We start from the raw sequence: 18,190 nt of genomic DNA, 5'->3' as shown, positions 1-18,190 counted from the left end.
ATGTTGAATGAATAATTAAATGACATTCGTCTAAAATGCATAGTTACTACCGAAAACGTGCAAGCGTACTTAATTTTAAGACATCTAAATATAATATCCCTTTGGCCTCCAAAAATGTGGGGCTACACCTTTAACACCTCTTAAACGTCACCCTCTTAGAAGACATACGGTAGCGCTTCCGCCCTCGCTCAAATCTCGGGAAAGAAGGGGCGGAGGGTTTATGTCATCACCCTGCGTCCGCCTGCCCCGCAACGCGTCGGCGGCTGGCGCAGCCCTTCGCTCGCCCGGCCTCCCCCTCCCTGGTTCCGTGCTCTGGTTCCGCCATGGAATCCAACAAGGATGAAGCCGAGCGCTGTATTACCATCGCCCTCGACGCCATCCAGAGCAACCAGCCCGACCGGGCGCTCCGCTTCCTGGAGAAAGCGCAGCGACTGTATCCGACGCCGCGAGTTCGCGGTGAGTGTGAGGTGCCGGTCAGACTGAGGGGACATTAGAACTGATGGGGGGAATACGGGAACGGACCGACGGGAGCAGTTAGAGGAGGGGGAGGGGTGGCGAGGCGCGTTTACGCTTGCGCACTGAGCTGCGCGGTGGCTCCTGGGAGGTGTAGTCTTTCGCTCTCACGCCTCTCCGGGATGCTGCACACCTGATGACAGGGACCACCGCGACTTCAGCTTTCCCGGTGCTTGCGGAACCCTCTGAGATTTGGAGTTCCCAAGAATGAAAGGCACTGGCAGACGGGGCGAAGGGAACTTACCTGGAAGCGAAATCGAACTACTTTTCCCAAGGGGCCATTCGGTGCCCCAGGGCCAGTTGCCGGCCTGGGAAATATTATAGTTTAGGAAAATAAACATAACTTTTCTGACGGTGAGAATGGGTTCTAGAGAGGGAAAACAAACTTCCGATCTTCGGACTGCCTGCAAAGGCGTCCTCATGTCTTCACTGCCTTGCACGTCTGAGCGAAGGCCAGGGACCACCCTCCCCAAACTAGAGCCTGTCTCCCCCACCACCGACCCCCAAACACCACTCACACCACCACCTCGGACAGTCTGCCCTGAGACCCGGCTTTTCACTCACTCCCTCTTGGAGCCTCTTCACCCATTTATGAGATCCGGAGTGAACTGTCTTGTTGGAGACGCTAGCCTCAGCCACCCCACCCACCCTCTCCCCCAAGAGTCCTTCAGTAGCTGGCCATATGGACGGCTGGACAGCACCCGGCTGTCCCTCTATGCGGCCCTGGACTGAAGCCTTCCAAACTAGGGAGGGAATAGTGAAGTGTCAACTACTCAGCATCTCGCTGCACCCTAGAAGCCTTTTTTTCTTTAACTTAAGTCTTCAAAGAAGTTTTTCTTAATACAAGTTGGAGGGGAGAAAGAGATGGTCCATTAAAGATACAGGGTTTGTGCTTGCACTTGCCACTTAGTCAACCGCCTGGCATATAACAGGTACTCAGAATCAGAAGACCTGGGTTCTCATCCTGACTGCTACCTTGTGATCTTCCTGAGCTTGGGTTTACTTGCCTAGAAAATTTAAGGATTGTCACAGATAATGTGAATGACAGTAATACCCATAGGGCTTTTCAGTTTAGAAAGCTCTTTCAAATGCGTTTTCTCACTGAGCCTGCCCTATCTGAGAGGCAGAGCAAAGATCCTTATCTCTGTTCTATAGATGAAGAAAACCTCAGAGGCAAGGGACTTGCTCAAGATTACACAGCTAGAAATTGGAAAGTTCTGTAACTGTAATGTTTACCACAGAAATAAAAATGAAATTGAAGAGCAGCAGTCAGCCTCCTAACTGCCCTTGCCCACATTATGAAATTGAGAAAGGGGAACGCTGGCAGAAGAGGTGGCCTGGAATGCCTGAGTTTTCCTGCCTCCTGACTCTGCATGTTGATCTCTTGGCCTATTTGCATTCTCTTAGACAGGGTTTCAGTCTGCGTTTGCCAGGACTACTGAGGTAACCTGCTGAAGAAACTTCCCTGTGAAATGAATCACACTGTGTTAAAGGAGAGCAGTGTCGGGTAGGGACCCTCCAGCTCTCAGAATTCTGACTCTGATGCCTCTGGGGGCTCAGCATCAGGCAGCCAAGAAAGGATGGTAACAATATAGCCTGTAGAGGTTTTCCTGTCCGCAGGCCTCCTGGGCTCGTCCAGGGACTTGGACGCATGTTCTTCCTGGGGCTCAACACCAAAATTTCCTTAGGCGGAAGTCAATGGCTGCATATCTGTCACTTTTGTGATATCCTGGAAAGAGTACATACCTCATGCCTCTCTGTAGATGGCATAAGATGTCATCTTGTGCCATCTACAGCCCTGCACTGAGCTGACACGGATCTGGGGTTAATTGAAGCCTGGGATGGGGAAATCTGGGTTAGAAAAATACTAGGTAATGTTGTCTACACTTGAGGTTTGAGCCCATTCCAGATGCTCATGCAGAGCAACCAACTCTTTTATTTTGTTTGCAAAGTCCTCTGCTTGGTGCTAAGTGGTATAGCAGGATTGGTAAGACATGATCCTTTGCCTCAAGGAGCTTACAATCTAGTGAAGGAGACAAATCACAGAAAAAATAATATTGTAAGCCATAAAACAATGACGGTGATGAAACAAAAATTAAGCAGTGTCAGATGTTGAGAACTTAAGGATGGACGTGAAAAATCTCGTCCCTGCCCTCCATGGGTTCACAGTCTGGTGAGGTAGAAGGGAGTGCTGGGGGTAGGGGGGTGTGGAGAACAATCTCCTGAACATTGAATTACAAGCAGCAGAGTGAGTGCTGTAGTGAGAACATAAAAATAATAGTAGATCACGGTGAGGGAAGGCTTCAGGGAGTAGGACAGGAGGCAGCATTTGAACTGTACTTTGGAAGAGGGTAGGAGACTTGGAAAAGGGCATCCTGGGAGAAAGACATGGAGGCTGGAAGTTGTAAGCGGTTTTGGAGAAGGGATTGAGTGTAGCAAGATTTGGAGGCTTTAGAGGTAGTAATCTGAGTATAGAGAAGATTGAGTTTGGAAAGTAGAATGAGGCCAGATTGTGGAAATCCTTTCCTGCTAGGCCAAGATATTCACTATTCTGCAGTTAGTGAAAAAACTATTGAAGTTTGTTTGTTTGTTTGTTTGTTTGTTTGTTTGTTTTATTGGGGAATATTGGGGAACAGTGTGTTTCTCCAGGGCCCATCAGCTCCAAGTCGTTGTCCTTCAGTCTAGTTGTGGAGGGCACAGCTCACTGGCCCATGTGGGAATCGAACCGGCAACCCTGTTGTTTAGAGCTCGTGCTCCTACCAACTGAGCCTTCGGGCTGCCCACTATTGAAGTTTTTGATGGCAGGAATAAGATAAAGGTATTTTTCTTAAAAGACAACAGCATGAAGTATTAATAAGAAAGAAGAGAGACTCAAGGCAGAAACCAATTGGGAGACAATTGTACTAAGTAGGTTAGGAGCTACAAGGGCCTGAGATAAGGCAATCTGGAGGAAGATACGGTCATTGGACAGGAGGTACGAAGCCTTGTGAAAGAGGGGTGCTGAGGAGAAATGGGGACTCAGAATCCAAGCCAATGTGAGGGGGAAGAAACCAAGGCTGAATAACATGGATGGGAAGAGATGGGCAGAGTGTGAGGTGGTGCTGGTGGCTTGTTCCGAAGGAGCTGTCAGCTTAGAGCTCAGGAGAGAGCTCCAGGTTCCAGCTGAAAGTCTGGTCTCCATTTGATGGAGTGCATTGGAGTCGTGCCTGGCTGAAGTCATTGTGGGCGTGTGGAACATGTAGAGGAGCTTGCTGCTGCTCACCCATGGGCCACATCTGTCCTTAGCCACAGAGTGAGATGGAGCCACAACAGAAAGAGGCAGCTGCCAGGTCGCCGTGGAGCAGTGTGTCAAGCTGGTGAGCAGCACTGTCAGGTGTGGCAGAGGCCACATGGAAAGAGGGCAAGTTGAGAAATGAAAGGGAGGGATCCAGAGCATGGGTGGAAGATTGGTCTTGGAGAAGTGGCAGGACAGATAGAGGGAAGGGGAAAGGTGAGAGGAGGCTCAAAGCAACCTTGAAGGGCCGAGGGACCTTACAGTGAAACGGATGTGAGTGTGAAGCTACTTGAAACTCGTGCTGCGGGAGGTGGGATGGGGAGGCAGCAAGGGCAGGGTGGTCATACCTGGAGCAGTAGGCGGGCCCCAAGCAGGGGTGCCACAGGGCGGGGTAGTGAAGCCAGTCAGCCCCCGTCTGGGAATTTCTATCCAGTGCCTGGCAGTCTCTGTAGCCATTGGCTTTGCCTGAGGCTTAGCAACAATGGTGGAAGGTACCAGGTTTTCCAGTGTGCTGATGAGAACATCTGTAGGCCTCAGTTTCCCCACGTACAAAGAAAGCATTGGCCTGAAGGATCTTGCAGCTCAGGCTGCCTGAGGTTCTATGATATGGCTAGCTCTGGGTCCAGGCAAAGTCGGGAAGGCCAAGCTGGGCAGGCCAGCGCACGGCAGAGCGGAGGACGAGCTGCCGAGAGAGTTTGGCGTTCAGGGTCTAGGAGTGAGAGATGTTCTCATGCTGGTGAGGTCCGCAGTGGGGTTGGCCGTGCAAGTCAGTCAACCTTCATGACCCTCACTGTGTGCTCAACCCTTCCATTCACCTGATTTCACTGAGAGCAACCCTGTGTAGGCAGGGATCATGTTTTCACTGAGGAATTCGATAACTTGACAAGGCCACGTGACTAATTAGCACAAGAACCAGACTGTCTAGCTCCAGTCCAAGACTTTCCCTACTCTGTCCTCGCTTTCCCGACTCACTGTGAGTACTATAGGTACATAGAGAGAGCCTGGAAATAAAAGGATCAGACAACACTTAATATTTGCTGGGCGTTGTGCTAAGCTCTTTATATGCATTTACTCACTTACTCTTCCAACTCTCTTGAGGGAGATAGTTTTACATGGAGAAGCTCAGTTAACTTGTCCAAGATAACCTTGCCTGCAAGTGGCAGAACCAGGTTTGAACCCAGGCAGTCTGGGTTGGAGGGGCTTTGGCTATAGAAGTGCTTTCACCTCTACCTCAGCTGCCACCTCTCCCACCCCAGCTTAGGTTTCTTCCATCAATTTCCTTTCTTTTTAAATGTCTGCCATCTTTACTGGGAAGGGGCAGAATCAGGATTTGAACCCAGCTATGTCTAACTCCAGAGCCACATTAAGCTGTTCTATCTCCTACTCCTTTGTGACATTTGCCTATCAGCCAGTGTGCCAGTTAGGGATGTAACAGTGAGTCAGGATGAGGTAGTCACGTCCTACGGCCCAGCAGAGGGAGGTGTTCAGGCCACAGCAGAGACCTACTCGTCAGCAACCAGAAATCTTTCATTGCCAACTCAAGCAGGAACCTTCTGTGTGACCTAGAGCACATCTATTCCCCTTTGGGCTCTCTTTCTGCAGCATAGGGAAATTAGAGTGACTGACTTCATATAATTGCCCTGAAAAGCTTCCAGAATCTTCCCTGAGAAGTACTGGAAAGAGTCCATCCCTTCTCCTGGCTGATGCTCCTGTGTGTCTATAGCAGTTGAATGGCTCGTCATGTTATCCTTAGGGTTTGTCAACTCAGCCTGGACCACTGGGGCTTCCAGAGAAATATAAATAACTTTTTTAAAAGCCCTAAAAAACCCAACAAGGCAGGTTCCTCCCTCTGTCCCATCTTGATCAGCATCTCTTCATTTGTTGGTTTCCTCCTTTGCCATTCCTTTGATGCCTGGCATGGACCTGGCATATAGGGCAGCCTGAAATGTCACGGTTATAACTGGGTCCGAAGCCTGCTGAGTACTGAAACTTCGCCTTCCTAAGCCTTGGAGCTCCCCAGACCCCAGCACCTGGGGTCCTCTCGTCTTCCTGGCCAGATAGTTCATCGTCCCAAGTCAAAATACTAGCAGCTACTCATATTGAACTTTTACTCTGTGTTGGTCTCTGTGCCAGGTGCTTTCACACATTATCTCATTTCATCTTCACACCCCCTTTGTGAGGAAGATTTCATCCAAGGTCATACTGTTAGGATGTAGCTGAGCCGAGATTTGAAACCTGGGTCTTTCTGAATTTAACTTCTCTTCTATACTTGGAATGACTGTGGGAGAAGCTCCCCCTCCCAGACTTGTATGGCCCGGGACAGTAGCACAGTTAAGAGCAAGGTCCCGTGAGCTGGACATCCTGGGGTTCAAGTGCAGCCTACCTAGCTTGTGCAGCCACGAACCAGTTGCTGGAGCACACAGCTCCTCCTTAGAATGGGGATGGTGGTAATAAGACCCCCTCGAAGGCCGTCGTGACGCCTAAGCGAGCTAACACGCGCGGAGCACTGTGTCCAGGCCTGCCTGACATATAGTGAGCGCGTGTTACTATTGCCCCTCTCAGAGTGCCCTCTCGGTTTGCTCCAGGAGCCCTTCCACCTCCCTCACGTGGGGCACGCTCGGCTGGCAGCTCCTGTGTGTAGATTTCCAAGCTGTTGACTCTCTGAGTTTGATGCAACTAAGACAGCAGTGGCTCAGGGCACAGTGGTCCATTCGAGTCCCAGTGTTCTGTTCCCAGCAAACCCTGCTCAGGCCCCTTGGGTGAGACCCAGGTGTGCCGCAGCACAGGGTATCTGACACCCAGCACAGTGCCGTGAGCCCAGCGGGCACCTGGCACGTTTGAAAGAGGCTGGGGGAGGGGGGACACCGGCTATGCTGCTGTCCGTCCTCAGTATATAGGTGTCCTCCGTTCTCTGCAGCGTCCAGATGCCTGGTTTCCCAGGGCACTGGACCCCAGGCATGGTGAGGGGTTCAGAACTGACTTTGTTCCTGAAATAAATGGGCACAGGGGACTTCTGCCAGACATTTGAGCCTGCTGTTATCAAAGGGGCAGGAACCAAGGACTTGGGTATGAATAACCATGACCCATCCTGAGGGTGACAGCTAATGCCCTATATAGACTCTGAACTTTGAAGTAGGACATTTGTAAGCCAGCCATTGGAAAACTAAAAAATAGCAAGTAGTGAGCACAACAGATGTTTTTCCCGAGCCTCGCAGCACCCCTGGCCCTCCAGGGCAAATCATTGCCCCTGTTCCTCTTCATGGCTAAGCGAAGGCCTCCATAAATCCTTCCCCGCCAATCCCAGCTGAATTAGATGGTCTTGCTAAGTGGGATCCCCACTGCAGGGTACTTCGCCCATTTCGGCTTTTAACAGAGGATGGCTGTTGCACACACTACTTTGGGATTTAAAAAATCTGAAGGCTTAATAGTTTATTTTTGGGAACAGGACAAAAGAAAAAAAATAGTTTGTTTTCATTCTGAGTTGAAAATGACCTACATATCCCCCTGCTGATTCCTAAGGACTGGTTCCTAAGAGAGCAGGCGACTGTCGCACTAGCCCCCTCACAGGCTCAAGGGAAGGAGCTCTCGGCTTTGCTGGGAGAGTGAGCGGGTGGGGCACATGGCCTTACTGGAGCCGGAGCCCTGAATGGTTTCCTTGCCTCACACAGCCCTGATCGAGTCCCTCAACCAGAAACCACAGTCTGCCAGTGAGCAACCCCCACCCACAGACAAGACCCATACAACCCATAGGAAAGCAGGTGGGTCCAACACCCCCTCAGCCAATGGCGAAGCCGGAGGAGGAGAGAGCACCAAAGGCTACACTGCAGAACAAGTAGCAGCCGTGAAAAGGTAGAGGGCGGGGGCCGGGGTCTGGTGGTGGGGGGAAGTTTTCAAGTCAAGAGAAGGCTTCCTGCGGCCTTCCTCCACCTCACAGTTGCCTGGGGTCTGGATGGGCCCTAGGGGGGTCTTGAAGATGGAGGAGGTCCAAGTGGTCAGGCTCACCGGTCCCAATCCTTATTTCCCACAAAGCCCTGGAATACCGTGTGGGAATCAGGGCTCCACTGTCCCCTCCCACCAAGACAGCCCACAGCAGAGGCTGGAAACGCTGACACTGCTGGCTTCCTCTCCTGCTGGACAGGCGGGCCTGGCCTCTTTACACAGCTCTGTTTGTCAGACTGAGATGAGGCCTGGTCTCCCCCTCCAGATTCTCCCCCAACCCACACCCCCACCCGCAACAAAGACCCTTTCAGACCAGAGCCTGTGTGGGGTAGAGTGGAGACAAGAGGCAGTTATGCCTAAGGCTTGGTCAGGCCCTGCGCTGAGCAGCTCACTACCAGGCCGAGATGGTGCGTCCAGGGCTTCTCAGGCCTCCCCACAAAGCTAACCCCGGGATCCCTCCAAGGTCATTCCCACCTGGTCTTGGCTGCTAGTGAAGATATTAACAAGTTTCAGGACTGGGGTTCAGCCTGCTTGTGACCTAGCATGACCAGTTTGCCATAAGAGCATATGCCATTTTTACATTTTTCTGACCAGAAAGGATTTTGACCAGACGAGCCCATCAGTTGTAGGCAATAGAAACATTGTGGGGAGTTGGGAAAGCCTGGAAAATGCCACGAATCAGGGTCTCCAGGGATCCCAGGAGTAAGAATTGACGGAAGAGAAACAGGGTCTTGAGGGCCCCGAGATGGGGTGAATAGACACCTGCCATGGCCTTAATGTTGCCCACTCAAGACTCAGATTGCCACTCAGGAGAGGAGACACTGGCCGAGCTGGGGACACACTTGTCCTTGGACAGACGCCTGACTGACAGCCCTTCTGACTTCTGAGGGTACTGTTGGCAAGGGGCAGTGATGCCTGGCAAACACAGCAGCTGTTCCCCTACCCCCCCCCCAAATCTAAATGTGTTCTTGGTGTTTCCGCCGGGCCCTGCTCAGACCCCCATCCTAGTTGGAGCTTTCTGAGGCTCCCTGGTTCCCGAGGTTGACAGCTTGGCCCCCGAGCCTGTGCAGAGCTGTGTGCCCGTGCCACTTGCTGTTGGCCCACCTCACAGCCCTGGGCCAGTGTCACGCTCCCCAACCACGCTGTTCTCCCTCGCCCAGGGTCAAGCAGTGTAAAGATTACTATGAGATTCTGGGGGTGAGCAGAGGGGCGTCCGATGAAGACCTAAAGAAGGCCTACCGCAAACTGGCCCTCAAATTCCACCCAGACAAGAACCATGCACCTGGTGCCACAGAAGCTTTCAAAGGTAAGCTGGCCCTGGTTTCCTGGTGTTGCGGTATTTTGATCTCCTGTGTTTGGGAGGAAATAAGGGGCTTTTCCAGGCAGTGGTCTTGGACCCAAGTTCTGCCAGCTCAGGAGCGACTTCCTAGGACGAAGGTCCTAGTAGCCACCACTAGCCACAGAGTCTGTCAGAGGTCAGATAACGCCATTCCTGCCTCCCCTTCTTGTTCCCTGGGGGTTGCAGGAGGGGAGCTGAGGCAAAAGAGGACCCATGGCTTCTCCGAGGCCGCACAGTGACTGAGGGGCAGCAGCCGTGCTCCTGATACACCTGGATGCATTTCTCCATCTTGGGATCTTGGCAACAGTTTCCCTGTGGTGAGAAACTGGGCAGCCCCAGGTCAGGGGCATCTGGCCTGGTGGCCTCCTCGGCACCAGCAGCCACAGCCAACGCACCCCACCCCCTCTACACATGTCTCCATCTCTTTCTACCCACACACCCCCTAAGGCTTGCAGCAGGGACCTTGGCTGGCTCTCTGACCTCAGGGCCTATTGGTTCTGGGAGAAGTGTTTCATTCTCACTGAAATCATCAGCTGCCCTTGAATCGCTTGTGTTTTTGTTGCGCCGACTGAGCCCACGTGTACAGACTGCGCCACCCTGTGTTACTGGGCACTACAACTGCACATCTCTCATACCCACCTTGTCCTCCTTGGGACCTTCAGGGGCTCAGCTCCCTCTGGAAGGTAGCACAGTGACGAGCCCCTCCTGGCCCAGGCCGGGTGCTACACAGTCCTGGGGCTGTGACCGTAGCCAGGTGGCAGAGCAGACCCCCCCCCAAAACTGGTGCGCTGTCTCTGGGGGCCCACCCCAGATGCTCCATTGCAGGCTGCTTAGGGTGGGTCCTGCATGGGGCAGTGTGCAGACACCGTCCCCTGCTGCCTGCCAGCCAGCCCCAGAGGGAGGAGGAGAAGGGGAGGAGGAAGGCAGGGTAGCTGTAGTTAATGTTTCTCCAGCCCTGACCTCTGCCTACAGCCTGCCCTGACAGGCAGTGACAGGCGAGAGCTGGCCTTGGGGCCTTGTCAGAAGGGAAGGAGGAGGGACATTCTTATTCTCAGGGATTGCAGCTCTTACCCACTCCTGTGAGACACTGGGCTGCTTGAGAGGGAGCAAGAGACTCAGGAGGGCCCGAGTTGGGGTCCTTTGGGGCACAGGCTTCCCGCCTGGGGAGCTCTACTAGGGAGGCCCCAGGGCCAAGAAGAGGAACAGCAGCTGGGACCTGGACCCCAGGGAAAAGAGGGCTCCTTGCCGAGGCCACACTGCCAGTCGTGGAGGAACCTTAACTAGAACCCGGGATTTGGCCTTTCCCGGCCCCTCCCGCTGCTTCCACTTCACAACGGGATAGTATATGTCTGTTTGGCCCTTATGTTGCACTGTGACTTCAAATTACATAACCTCCAGAAAGAAACGCCCCATCCCACTGAGCACCTCAAGAGAGAGGAGTGGGCGAGGGGGTGGTTGGTGGGTGATGGTTTTCATAAGGTCAGAAAGCAGACGAAGCAAGACACACCTGGGTTTGATTTTTCGCTCTGCAGCATCAGTGCTCTGACCTCTGTTCGCCTGAGTTCTCTCATTGGTAAGATGGAGATGAGGTTGCGCTTACCGTGTTTCCCTGAAAATAAGACCTAGCTGGACAATCAGCTCTAATGCATCTTTTTTATATATTAAAAATTAATATAAAACCCAGTCTTATTTTACTATAAGACCAGGTCTTATCTAACATAATATAATATAAGACCGGGTCTTATATTAATTTTTGCTCCAAAAGATGCAGTAGAGCTGATTGTCTCGCTAGGTCTTACTTTCGGGGAAACACGGTAGGAGTAAATAAGATAATGCCTACAAAGGGCCCGATTATAGAAAAAGTTGAACTCTTGTCATGAGGTAGAGAGCAAGAAGCCTGGGTATTAATCCTCTCCCCAGCCCAGATTCGCTTAGAGGTATTCCTGCATGTCCCCCTCCTCACACTTGCCCAACACCCAAGCTTCCCGACAAGCCCCAAGGACTCCTGCTTCCTAAAGCACCAGTTAAGTACCTGAAGGAAGTGAGCTCTAGGCTGCCATGGGAGCCTCCACACATATCTCCAACATTCCCCAGGCCTGACCTGTCTACCTCCTTTCCAGCCATTGGCACAGCATACGCAGTACTTAGCAACCCAGAGAAAAGGAAGCAGTACGACCAATTCGGTGATGACAAGAGCCAGGCAGCCCGGCACGGCCATGGGCATGGCGACTTCCACCGTGGCTTTGAGGCTGACATCTCCCCTGAAGACCTCTTCAACATGTTCTTTGGCGGTGGCTTCCCATCTAGTAAGTCCCCCAACCCACCCCACAGCCATGTCACCCCGGGGGGTGATGGTGGGGGACTGGATGCCAGCCTCTCCCTTTCCCAGCATCCCCACTCCTGACTCGTCCCTCTGACCCCCAGGTAACGTCCATGTCTACAGCAACGGCCGTATGCGCTATACCTACCAGCAAAGGCAGGACCGCAGGGAGAACCAGGGTGACGTGAGTGAGGAAGGCGCTGGGGAGAGCAGGGGGCGGGGGTAGTGACATGCCCAGCTGTCTACTCAGTGATGGCAGTGTTCCCACAACTGTCAGCCAAGGAGCCATCTTGGGCCTCCCTTGCCATTCCGCTGGGCGACACCAGAGGGAGCCACACTCCACATTGCCCGCTGGAAGGAGTAGGGATTTGATGGCCTCTAGCGCTGGAGAATGGAATGCAGAATGTTTTCCACCTACAAACAGGTTGAAGTGTGAATGGCCTTTGTGCAGTTCATTTGTTCATAGGCCAAAGTAACATTTTCCAAGCAGTGGAAAGTTAAGTTTCAGGAGAGAATTGTAAAGAAGGACAATATAGGTGCTGACTCTTCTTTTCAGCACCCAAAAATGTATACAAAAGCTATGACAGCAATGCTTCAAACATATTTTGAATGCCCAAGAACAGCTAGCTGACTAAAACTAAAATACTGTGGACAATTACAGAGCATTTAAAATTATGGCAGACAGAGGGGTTCCCCTTAGCTCTGACAGTGTGGCCTTATGTTTTTTTTTTAACTTGTGTGTGTATGTAACATACAGAAGAGTTTTTAAATCACAGATTGTCACACAGTGAACAAATTTATGTTTATCATTTTTTTAACTGGCAATTTTTAAATATATTTGCATGGTTTAAAGTTCAAAACGGTTTATGTTGTAAAAGTCTCCCCCCAGCCCTGCCTCCCATTTCTCCTGGAGGCAGCCACCTTTTGCTCTTTTTTTTTTTTTTTTTTTTGGGGGGGGTGGTATTCTCTCACAAGCAAATGTATATACCCACCTTCCTCCTGTATTTAACACTAGTTGCTATTCTGTTTTTATCTAGGGAAGCTGGCAGGTGGAGAGGCTTCTATGTTTGGGGAACCTGCGGGCGGGAGGGGAGCGAGTGGTGCCATGGCCTGTTTGCATGGTAGCTGCTTCCCGCCACCCAGGTCTGGCGTAGGTGACCGTTGGCTCTTCCCTCCAGGGCGGGCTGGGGGTGTTTGTCCAACTGATGCCCATCCTCATCCTGATCCTCGTGTCAGCTCTCAGCCAGCTCATGGTCTCCAGCCCACCCTACAGCCTGAGCCCAAGACCGTGAGTACCTGCATTTGGGGGCCAGGCTAGGGTGGCGGGCAAATGGGGACTTTGGAGTCTCAGCCACCATTGGGGACCTTCCCTCCCGTCCTACAGATGCTTGATCATAATGCAGAAAGCTGGCTTAGAATCAAGAAAATATATGTCCCCTTTTGAGCAGAGGTTCTTGATCTTTTTTAGGATCATGGCCCCTAAGAAAATGCAATGAAAATCGCCTGGAACAGTGCACATACACACAATTTTGCATATGATTTCACAGGCTTCATGACCTAACTCCTCCCCCGCCCCATCTTATCTGCTGACCTTGAGATAAGAACCTTTAGAGGCTCTTGTGTTTGGGGAGAGGGCCACGGGGTCATGGAAAGAACAAGAGTTCTAGAGTCAGACAGAACAAGAGTGGCTTTGAATCCCAGCTCCTCTACAAATTAAGCAGCTGTGTGACGCTGGGCAAGTTACATAACCTCTCTGAACCTTGGTTTCTTCATCTATAAAATGGAAATAACGCCATCTACCTGCTTGTGAAAATTAAGTAATACATATGAAATGCCTGGTTCATTAGAAAAGCTCAACAATATTTGTTGTATGAATATATGGTCTCAGCTGTCAGTAGTGAATTTGCGCACGTTAATTGACCTTTTAAGGTGTCAGCACATTTTAAGGTGTCAGCACCTAACCTAGTATCTGATGCATAGTGTGGGTGCTCAGCTTCTATTGGTGGCAGCTCTGCTCCCACCAAGAGGCCTGGGAGCCTGGCAGCATCTCTCCCAGCCAGCAGGGGGCAGAGTCGGTCCACTGCTCCAGCTGGCACAGGGTACAGGCTCGCTGTGGCCTGATGCCAGCCCTTTTCTCTGCAGCTGGAGAAAGGAGAGGCAGCAGTGGGCAGGCAGGGGCTGTCGCCCCCAGAGCACTGACTCCTGTCTGTGTTTTGAGGTTCCTTTCCACAGCGCGTAAGCCTGCTGTTGAAGCTGGAATACAGAATCCAAGAGCTGGAAAGATACAACCTCTTTTCTGCCATTTTGTTCCCAAGCCTCTCTCTTAAGTCTAGACTAGGAGCTCCTGGACAGGCAGGAAGGCCCTCGGCAAGGATTGGCTTAGGGGATGAATGAGGAAACAGGCACAGGGAGCTTATCAGAAACAGAGTCCAGGTTCCCTACTGCCCTGCCCAGAGCCTCAGAAAGGGGCTTCTCCCCAAAGCCCCGAGTCCACAGTGTAGGAAGCAGGGAGCCTGAGGAAGGGCTTGCCATGGGCTGGACCACTCTAAGGTGGGGACACCCTGCCTTTAGTCCCTCACCTTGGGTCGTGTGCACGTTTTTGCTCTAGTTTGGGAGCAAAGCAACTACTTCTGTGGCCTGTGTGGCATCTGTCGGGCCTCGTCATCCCCAGAGCTGTCCTGGGCCTGGGACCCGTGCCCACCTTGTGCCTGGTATATTTCTGGCCAGGTCGGTGGGCCACGTCCACAAGCGAGTCACTGACCACCTAAACGTCGTCTACTACGTGGCAGACACCTTCTCTGAGGAGTACACAGGCTCCAGCCTGAAAACAGTTGAACGGAACGTGGAAGATGATTATATCGCCAACCTCCGAAACAACTGCTGGAAGGAGAAGCAGCAAAGTGAGTGGGCATGTGTTGGGGGCACAGAGCTTGAGAGCAAAGAAGGAGAAAGCCCCGCCCACCCAGTGATTTGTGGGCCCCGCACCTGGCACTGCCCTGCGCCAGCCACCTCCCAGCCAAGAGCTGCCTCCACCCTTGTGTTTCCCTGGGGCCAGGTGCCAGGGGCCACTTGTAGATTTCCTCTAGGTTCCTGCAAATCACTGCAATCAGCCTGTTGTTTGGCTGCAGGTAAGTATGTAGACAGAGATTGGAGCAGATCCCCTGATCATCCACTGATTGGACATCTGGCTCTTATTTGTGAGACCCTGGGGAGATCTGACCAGGATGACAGGTTTTTACCTTGGCTGGCCTCACCCTCACTCGGTAGAAAGGGGCCTCTGTCCCTCTCCTAAGTTGGGATCATAATATTTGCTCTTTCGGGGTCCTCCCGAAAGGGAAGCCCTCTCTGCCCCACCTCCTAGGCCTGTAGCAGCCTTCCTCCTATCCCCACAGGCCAGGCAGGTGCCCTGTTAGCCTTCAGGAGGTACCAGGCATATCCTAACCCTGTCCCATTGCTTTGCAGAGGAAGGCTTGCTATACCGGGCCCGCTACTTCGGCGACACAGACATGTACCACAAAGCACAGAAGATGAACACCCCAAGCTGTAACCGACTGTCAGAGGTGCAGGCCTCCCTACATGGATAGTCCTGGGCCAGCCACCCTACCGAGGTCCAAGTATGAGCCAGGGCCTCTCTGCCCTGCAACTCCTGGCAGCTCTGGTCCTGGTCATGAGGCAGAGGAGGGTGGGGGGGAGAGAAGGAGGGAGCCTGGTGATGATGGCAGACTCCTTGTCCCAGCCTGACCTCCGTTCTGCAGAATTGGGGCAGCTCTGGGGCGTACTTAGAAACTGAGGTCTGCTTCAGGCCCCTTCTCTTCACCCCACACCCACCCTACTCCCTGACTCTGGGGCTGTGGGGCAAGCAAGAGCCAGTGGGGGGAGCCCAAGGCTGCTGCCAGGAGCCACTTGTGCCTCCTTGGTCTGCTCCAGCCATCAAGTCCCCACTGCTCTTTTCCAAGTGCAGCAGACTATTGTCTGGGCCCTGATATTTAGACCACCACATATTACTGGGCCCAAGATAGCCTCCACATGCACTCCCCACCAGGGAGAACCATGTGGAAACAGTTGGCCAAGAGCCCTTCCTTTTCCTCTGCCCTTCTAGGCAGTAGGAAATGGAACAAGACTGGAGCCTAACAATGGGCAGAGGGAGCCAAGAGGCTGGGAGCAGGAGAGGCCTGCGGACCACTCCCTCTGGTGGGACCAGAGACTGACTCTGTCTGTTTCCCTTTCTCTCTCTCTCTCTCTCTCTCTCTCTCTCTCTCTGTCTCTCTGTCTCTCTCTCTCTCTCCTGCACCTGGCAGCCTGGAAGCCACAGGTATCCGGCCTGCCCAGGCATCTCACCTGTGGTCTGAGGAAGGGAACAGAAGGTCATGAGTTCAAAGGGCTGTGCTGTGCTGTGCAAAGCCCTCAGCACAGAAGGGGTGGGGCAGGGGGGGGAAGGAAAGTTGCTGGTAGCAGGCTCCCTGCTTCCTTTACCCCTACGTGTGGGTTGTGGGCTCTGCTTCCAGCATTTGCCAGAGGGGACAACTTGGACCAAGCCCAGAGGAGTGTGGGCAGAGCTGGTAAAGGTTCTTTTCTGTGTTGGTACCCTATCCACCGCTCTGCCTGTGTCCCTCGGCGGAGATCCAGGTACAGATTCTCTGCTTTGAGGCTATGTGCTTATGCCTCCAGGAGAGTGCAGCAGACCACAGGAGGGCAGTTGGTGCAGCTGAGGCTGGCAGGACAGCGGCAGGGAGGGTTGCTTGTTCGTGTGGGCTAAGTTAGAGACTGGGCACATGACCGCCTAGCTAACTGTTACCACTCTCCTCCCCAGACCATGAAATCCCTGGAGAATTTTTGGTGACATGCACTGAGCCAAGGTGACGGACTGTATATTTAAGAAAAGACATAAAAAGAAAAAAAAAAAAAAACATTAAAATGGAATTGGAGGCCGAACGCCACACAGCTGCCCTCTCTCTCACCTAGTAAATGCAGAAAGCTCTTAAGACAAACAGGAAAACCTGCCACAGGGCTGCTTCCCTTCCTCCCATGGCTGGCAGAGACTCAGGCTCCACATCGGCTCTCTCCTAGGATACAGAAACCATGGCAACAAAAGTAGAATGTAAAACTTGCAGCAAATGTCTGTGGGAAGGGCTGGGGGAGGGGGCACCCACTGCCTTTCTTCCTCCTCCCAGGAGCCACCACCAGTCACCTCAGTGGAAGCTAGTCAGAGGCGTTGGCCAAGGACATAGAGGAGGAGGAAAGAACTCTCCAGAGAATGTAATTTATAGATGCGTGTATAGCTATATATATCTATTTATATGTAAATAGCATATATGAAGATATATATACATAGTCTACTTTTTAAACTATGCAGGGGTTTGGTTAAGTTGTTTAGCTGATTTCTTCCGTGTTTTAGAAAACGAGGACTGTTTGGGGGAGGCAACCTGGTCCGGCAACAGCTAGGCGTTAGCCACGGCTGACGGCGTAAGGACAGTTAGGTCATAGCTTTTAACGCTCCCCTCAGCCCCAGCCTGTTTTTGATGGCAGCAGCAATCATGATAGTATAAATCTGTAGAAAACTTTTTAAAGTTGCCAGGTTTATGGTTAAGCTGGAGGGGAGCAGGCTATGAAGAGAGAAAGTGGCCTTAGGGCCGGGTGCCAGGTGAGTGCTGTCATGTAGAGGCCCCAGACTGCCTTCTGTGGTGAGACCACCCACCTCAAGCTGTGGCCGGCTCTTTGTCCTGGTACCCAGGAGCCCTCTGACCGCCTGCCGCAGAGAACAGCAAGGTTGGGAGGGGGGCCAGGTTCTGCCTAGCCATGTCCCCCCCTTAGTCCCTAAGTGAGTTTTGCCTTATAGGTGCCACAGGGCACAGCTCTTGTTGCCACTGGTTTTTCCTGAATCGTGCACCAAGGTCTCCAGAAGGCTCTTCCTCCAAGAGTCAGCCAGGTGTTACCCAGGACCCCCGGGCAACAGCCAACTCCTGAAGAAAGTCCGTGCCTATGGGCACCTCTGTCACCGCCCTCCATGGACAAGACGCCACCCAGCCTTCTCTTGCACTTTGGACAAAGGATGCACCTGAACAAGAAGGGTTTTCTTATCCTCATCTTCAAATGAGGATTTTCCTCAAAACAGCCATTGCTGCCAGGGGAAGGGAGGGAGGTTTTATTTATCCCCACAGTTTCAACTGGGTCTTTTGGAATTACTGTTTTTTCCTGAATTTTCCTCTGGCAGTGGGTGTTACTGAGCCTGCCATCTTCCAAAGCCTTACTTCCCCAAGCCAGGAGGCGATGACCATCCTCCCCGAGTTTTTCCTGGTTCTTTTTAACGTCCCCTAACAAATAGGAATCTTGCTGGGAAAGGAAGCTTGGTAAAGAAATGTCAAATCTGGTTTGAACAAGAGAACTGAGCGCCCGCGAGGTGGCCTGGTGCTCTGCCACCACCACCCCGCCCATGTCTTTAGACAGGTTGAGCTACGTGCAATAAGAACATAGATCCTAAAGGATCCCCTGAGATGCCGCATTTCTTGAATTAGAATTCTGAAATTGTACATCTATAAATATGTTTATTATGTGATTGGCTGTGGCGGGTCTGCATTGAGCAAGGGGACCGAGGGTGAGGGGTCAAAAGCACCTGTTGCTACTGACATCCTACAGGGAGTTTTTGGTAACAAGCCTGAATGGCCCCCTTACCCCTTGTCCCAGCTGACAGCCACTTAGGTCACAAGACTTGTCCAGGGCTGACTGCATCCAGGTAAAGGGTAAGGGACTCAATTAAGCCAGGACCCTGGGGTCCCGATGCCAGTCCTGGGATGGCAACCAGGACGAC

At 52.3% G+C, this 18,190-nt stretch overlaps 1 protein-coding gene across 3 annotated transcripts; it reads left to right on the top strand.

Moving 5' to 3' along the window:
• The first annotated feature begins 225 nt into the window (after positions 1-225).
• Positions 226-17,938, top strand: DNAJB12 (DnaJ heat shock protein family (Hsp40) member B12). Of its 3 annotated transcripts, none has more exons than XM_019745864.2 (9): positions 226-456; positions 7,456-7,636; positions 8,887-9,032; positions 11,186-11,371; positions 11,490-11,569; positions 12,564-12,673; positions 14,113-14,285; positions 14,848-14,993; positions 16,196-17,938. In XM_019745864.2, the coding sequence occupies exons 1-8, from the start codon at positions 324-326 to the stop codon at positions 14,967-14,969; spliced, it is 1,131 nt and encodes a 376-aa protein (XP_019601423.2). In that variant the 5' UTR covers positions 226-323; the 3' UTR covers positions 14,970-14,993; positions 16,196-17,938. The 3 variants fall into 3 exon arrangements, with proteins under 3 accessions (XP_019601423.2, XP_019601420.2, XP_019601419.2); XM_019745861.2 differs by having other exon boundaries at positions 14,848-14,999; XM_019745860.2 differs by having other exon boundaries at positions 227-456; positions 14,848-14,945.
• Positions 17,939-18,190: the final 252 nt, after the last annotated feature.

The sequence above is a fragment of the Rhinolophus sinicus genome, linkage group LG07 (assembly GCF_036562045.2).
Source record: "Rhinolophus sinicus isolate RSC01 linkage group LG07, ASM3656204v1, whole genome shotgun sequence".
Taxonomy (NCBI): Eukaryota; Metazoa; Chordata; class Mammalia; order Chiroptera; family Rhinolophidae; genus Rhinolophus; species Rhinolophus sinicus.
The sequence above is the reverse complement of the archived record's forward strand: the minus strand, read 5'-3'. Positions and strand labels throughout refer to the sequence as shown.